At 53.3% G+C, this 6,000-nt stretch overlaps 1 protein-coding gene across 2 annotated transcripts in view; it reads left to right on the top strand.

Moving 5' to 3' along the window:
• The window catches only part of FHDC1 (FH2 domain containing 1), a 44,981-nt gene extending 39,812 nt beyond the window's left edge, over positions 1 to 5,169 (top strand). Inside the window, exons 12-13 of one of the 2 annotated variants that reach the window (XR_005453438.1) lie at positions 936 to 3,641; positions 4,648 to 5,169. Coding sequence is in view for 1 of the 2 variants with exons in the window: in XM_038755247.1 (XP_038611175.1) it covers positions 936 to 3,035 (2,100 nt within the window). In the remaining variant the exon portion in view is untranslated. Of the gene's footprint in view, positions 1 to 935 lie in introns of both variants that reach the window. The other variant, XM_038755247.1, reaches the window with a different exon arrangement.
• The last annotated feature ends 831 nt before the right edge of the window (positions 5,170 to 6,000 follow it).

A 6,000-nucleotide genomic window follows, 5' to 3' on the forward strand; every position in this document is an offset into this window, starting at 1 on the left:
CAAAAGAAGGTGGGGGAGAGGAGGAGCCCTGCAGGAGGAGTTGGGGGAGTAGATCAGGGGAGAGGAAGAGGCAGAGGTGGTGGCTGTGGGGCCAGAGCCAAAAGGAAAAGAGAGAAATTCCAGCCATAGTCAAAGTCCATAGTCAAGGTTGTTTTAAGAAACAAAGAAACTGATGTTATAGCTTCCTCAGGTTGTAAGGTTCCTGAGTTTATATGTCAAATCACTCTAACAAAAGATTCGAAGAACTGAGCAGACCCCTCCCCCGCTCCCCCCAAGAGTGTTTTGAGTGGGGCCGGAAGATTGGTGGGGGATTGGGGAGGGTGAAGTGATGGTGGAAGAAGAGTACTTTTCCCTTCCCAGCACCTTTGTTGGCCCTGCAGGGTTTGTGCCCTTTGCCAGGAGAGCTATATACATTTGTAAATATCTTTGAGCACTCACTCCCAGGCACATAGATAATAGACACCGAGTGTTCTGATCCAAAGAGTGGCCCTGTCCCCAGGGTGGACATTTTCACACCTTCCAACGGGGCTCCAAATGAATATTAGAAGTGGATTTATTTTAGAGAATGGAGACTGTGCCTGGATTGCAAGTCACCTGCTGAGTGTAATCCTGCGCGAGGTTGGCTGGCACTCAGGAGTTGGCTCAAGGGAACCAGGAACCATGTCAGCAAGTCTGTCAACACGCTTACTCTCCCTTTCCTCTGCTTGCCAGCGCCGCGAGAGCCTGCATGGGAAAATCTTTGTATGGTGGGGGTAGGGGTGGAGGGAAGGGGGCGAGCGGGGAAGAAAGTGACAGCCATGACCTCAAAAGTTGATAAAATGTGCCTTGCGCGCAGCCCCGGCTGCAGTCAGAAGACATTTAAAGGTGGGTAGATGCGCCCCTGCAGTGTTTGAAACCTTTGGTGATGTTTCTGCCCCTCTCTTTCTTCCCTGCAGGACAACAGGGAACGTGAGATGCAAGAACTCCGCCAGCTGCAGAAACTAAAGGAGGTGGAGGGGAAGCGGCGGTCCTGGGCCGCCGGCGAGCTCGGCGGGTTCGGCAGGAGCAGCAGTGAGAACGATGTGGAGTTGCTGACGAAGAAAGGCCTGGAAGACTTCCTCCCCTTCCTGCAACAGAGGCCTCTCAGCCCCTCCTCCCGGGCCCCCGCCAACTCCCGGCGCTCCCGGCTGTCCTTGGGGACGTCGGCGGACCGGGAGCTGCTGACTTTCCTGGAGACCTCCACGGGCGAGGAGCCCAACAAATTCAACAGCCTCCCTCGGGCCAGTGCCCGGCAAACCCGGCCAGTGGAGGCCTGGATGGAGCCCCAGGAGACCAGGGATCTCAATTCAAACCACGTGCACTTAAGCCCGGGCCCTGGGGGCAGCAGCGGGAACTCCTCTCCGCTGCAGCCCAGGTTCCCCCAGGCCCTAGACGAGCCCTGCTCGACCAACGCTAGACTTTACGAGGCCCAGAACAGGGCCAGTGCTAACCACCCACAGAGGACAGATGGTCCTGGAGGCGGCGCGCCTGCCTCGGCCCCTGCCCGCTGCCCCCTGGCCGTGGAAATCGAGGAGCGAGAACTGGTGGGAAGCCTGATCCGATTCGATCTCCAAGGGCCCAGGGGTTCGGGAGAGCAGTCCGGGGTCACCGTGGAGGATTTCAGCCCCATGGAACTGGAGTCGCTGGACGCTGATCTAAGCCTGCAGTCTCTCGGCACTGCCGATGACAGCTCTGGGCCCTACAGCCCCGGCTCTCGGGACACAGCTGACTGGAAAGGGAGCAGTCTGGACCAGAGCGGGGTTGGGGCTGGCGCGTCACTCCCCACCAGTACCACCCCCGCGTCCTTGGACACAAGTGACTCGGAGAGCAAAGAACCCGGGCCCGTGTTTTACATATCAGATACCACCGACTGCTCGCTGACCCTAGACTGCTCGGAAGGAAACGACGTGAAGACTGCAGACAGAGAGACGGAGGACGAGGCAGCCGGCAGCCCTGTCCTGCCCGGGGCCAGTGACCCGAAGGGGAGGAACGGGAGCGGACTGGTCTCCGATCCCAATTCCAGCTCTGCGGGAGAGGTGCCAGCTTCGTTCAGCCGGAGGGACGAGCCCAACTCCAAGCGGGGCCTGACTGGAGGGTGCAGGGCCGCCAAAGGCCGAGACCTTCTAGCACCGAAGAGAAACTCTGTGAAAGATCAGCCCGCAAGTGCCCCGAAGCCCGGGACCGCTCCCCGGGGCCAAGGCTCTGTCGCCAAGCCCATCAGGACCCTCAACTCTTCCGAGAACGAGAGCATGCGGAAGGTCGTGCCCATCTCCAAGGCCAGCCGAGGGGCCGGCGGCTGGAAGCGGCCCGAGGGGCCGGCCCGGGGAGCCCCCCGAGAAGGCCCCTTGAGTGGCCCGGATGCCCGGCTGGCCCGGCGCAGTTCCGTGAGGGGCACCGCGGATACTTCGCCCAGGAGGCCGGTGGGGTCCATGGTGGTGGCCATCGAGGAGCAGAGGTGGCTGAGGGGAGGCCCGGCCTCCGGAGCCGCCCGTCCAGGGAGGGAGCCGCCGCAGCGCCGGAGCTCACTCAAGAAGCCCAGCGCAAAACCCATCAGGAACCTCCCCAAGACGAAGCTCGAGGAGTCCAAGATCTGCCTTTCCAACTCCCGGGAGCTGGTGGGGCCCGAGGAAGCAGCCCCCAGCGCCCCGGTGGCCAGCGCCCCCCGCGTCCCTCCCTCTACGCCAAGCTTTGCCCGGAACACCGTTGCCTCTTCCTCCAGGCGCTTGAAATCGGATTTGCCTCCCACTTCCAAGCCGCCGAGCCTGATGCGGGCAGCGTCTCAGCGGCAGCTGAAGGTCAAGGCGGTGCCCGAGGACCCCGGCTCAAAGGAGAGTGGTGTCCTGCGGCGAGCCAGCAGCGCCAGAGCTGCCAGGCGGGGCCCGGAGCCCAGCGAGAGCCCTGGCCCGAGAGGGGATGGTGCTGGGAGGGCCAGAGGTCCCCCGGAGAAGCCCTCTCATAAACTAAAAGAGGGAAGTAGGACCACCCTGGGGAAAATCTTGAACCCGCTCTGGAAATGATGGCTCAGCTCCTTTTCCACAAACCCTGCTTCCCTGGGCATCTGGAATGTGAACCTATTTTGTGGGGATGGGGAAATTATACCATTTCACCAAACCAAACACGTTGGTGCCACCTGTCTTGAAAGGTACAACTTCTGATGAGCGAGGCTTTTGGGTTCTGGTCTCACTCTGACTGTAAATAAAATCCTGAATGTATGTGATGCTACTGTGATGGGAGTCCAGGCCGAAGCACACACCCAGATGGCAGAAACACATGTGATTAAGTGCTCCTCTGTCCCAGGAAGGAAAATGTCTCGAAGAATTTTGAAAGTACAAAATGGTGAAAACAAAAAAGAGAAACGGTTCTGGCCAGTTTTTGTACAGTGAAGGCTTTTTTTTTTAAGATAGAGTATGAAAATTAACGTCTGTGTTAGTGGGTTCCTTTGTCAGCATTGAAATGCCTTCTGGGGAGCCATACAGGAAAAAAATGTCCTTCAAATGAAGATGTCTCCGTCTTCCTCGATTTCCCCGGCTTCAAGAGTCTGGTGGGCCTCTCGCGGAGTCCATTGCGGGCAATTGGACTTGGCAGGACCTGCCAGCCTTCAAATTGGACCTGGACATTTCACGGTTGGCTTCATTTTCTCAACAAATTCCCAGCATGCTCATGTACCGTGTGCATGTGTGTGTTGTATGTGTGTGTGTGTGTATTGTGCGCGCATGTGGGGAGGAAGGAGGGAAGAGCTCTGCGGGCAGAGACCTGGCTCTCACCCTTGACTCTCTCATCTTCAGTGTAAAAGTTCAGGCCGTTAATGGCTGAGCGGCAGGGGGATGTGTGGACCTGGCCACCCACCCCATGCTACCCGACAAGAAACAGTCGCCGCCGGGCATGAGACCAGCAAGCCAAGGGCTGACCAGTGATGGCCACTGGCCAAGCCGTCTGGCTTCATGGAATTCAGCAGTGCCACCGTCTTTAACGACGCACATCATTGGCACCCCAGCGGCACGGCTAGCCGCTTTTAGGTCGGCGCTGACCAGTGCTTGCCATCCAGGCTTCCCCCCGTTTATCTGCCGTAAAGTTATTTGAATGCTGCTATGGCTTGTAAAAGCTCTGGGTAGAAAAAAGCCTCCAGTTTCCCGGCCTTCCTCCTTTCTTTGTCACCAGTGTGATTATTTAGCATGGAAACACACTGTTTACACCATGTGGTGCTTTGTACGTTGAGCTTCCGCTGTCTGGTGATGCTGTTTGAAATTCTGAAAGAAGCCAAAACAAAGAAAAAACGTCTGGCCTAAGAAAATGACTTTTAAAGGGAATTTACAGAAAAGGGAAGATGGAATGAGGGTATGGAGGAGGAAGAAATGTGTTTGAACAAGCTTTACCAAATGCCCTTTAGTTACCCAACAAAGGTAGCTAACGTAGATGGGAAACCGGGCGTGTTCTTTAAACCTTTTTAAAATTGTAAGCAAAATTGCCTTTTTACTCCTTTATTAAAGAAACCTCATTTTTATATTCAACCGGGACAGATATGTTTAGCCAAGCATTGGCCGATTTACTAATAGATCCATTTATTTGGTGGATGAATGTTTCTCTCCTTCAGGAGTATCTAACTGCCCATCGAAAATTCTCATCTTTCAGAGTGAACTTCCACAACCAGCCAAATAAGTGATCATTGTGACAGATACATAAGGCAACTGACCACTAAAGCGTCAAAGAAAGGGAAGAAAACCCGGAGCAGGCTCCAATCACACCAAAAGATATCTGGATCTGTCCATAGGCCTGCCAAACCACAGCATCTCAAAACAAAGACCTTATTTCTAAGGCCACTCAAAAAAAAGGATCTCATTTGAGTTGTTTTAAAAATCAAATAACCCATTGGGGCTCTCCGTAGTTATGGACTTACTATGAAGTGGTGTTTTGTTGTCAGCCCTGTGTATTTCCTCTTTGTTTTCATCTGTGTAAGCAGGTGATTAATTTTATTACCTTTTATTGGTAGTAAGCTTGGAAAAAATAATTTAAATGTGTGTTGCAGAATGTAAATACGTTTCTATATAAATTTGTGTAAGATGAACTGAATGTATTTAATGGGCCATTTATACATCTTTGAGTAACATGTAGTTTAATAAAGTTCCCATTTATGGGAGTCATGTTTTATCCTGGGATTTTTCTGTTGACGCAGTAGTGATCTTGGCTTTAGAGCATTCGCCCAAAGGGAGGGAGGGGATGAGATCTAAAGTGGCCCTGACTTAAAAAGCAGGAAGCCAAGGAGCCAGAGATGACGTCTCTTTTTTCTTTTTTTTTTTTTTAAAGTCCAGAACCTGAGTTTCATTAAACGCTTGTCAAGGCCTCTCCCTGTTTGCCACAGCAAGAGTGGGATCTGGGCCAGAACTTTGGAAACGCAAGCACGCATCCAAAATGACGGGAGGTCGAGGAACACTCGGCACCTATTACCCTCTCAAATCATTCCCTGTTTTCTGGCCAAGCTCTGTGTAATCTCTGTGGGGCCAGCAAGTCTGGATCTGCTACTGTGTGTCTTCATGCATTTGGGCTTAGTGCAGTCTTGGGAAATCACTGCTCACCTCTCAGACTGGTTCAGGAGGGAGCCGTAGAGACAGAAGCAGATGGCAAGGGTGTTGTGTTAGGCCTTCCAAACACTAGCGAGAGCAAAAAAAGTGGAATGAAGTGTAATTTCATCTCCTTCCCATTCTTCATTGGTGTCAGCAACTCTAGGTTGCTTCAGGAAGGTGCTGGGAGGGCAAGGAAGAGAAGGAAAGTTTAAGCAGAAGAGGAGACAGTATCATTCAGATCCCTAAAAAAGGATTAAAAAATCCTTTTATCATCATGTGCTCTAGGAGTGTTTATGTCGCTGTTTCCAGGAACTGGTTCAGACCCTAATTTTGCCAGCTTGATCTTCTTTTTATTGCCTACAGGGCTGGCAACCAAGCCCTTAATCCTGGCCAGGGCCACATAAAGTGGCCGTTATAACCCACC

The sequence above is a fragment of the Tachyglossus aculeatus genome, chromosome 12 (assembly GCF_015852505.1).
Source record: "Tachyglossus aculeatus isolate mTacAcu1 chromosome 12, mTacAcu1.pri, whole genome shotgun sequence".
NCBI lineage: Eukaryota > Metazoa > Chordata > Mammalia > Monotremata > Tachyglossidae > Tachyglossus > Tachyglossus aculeatus.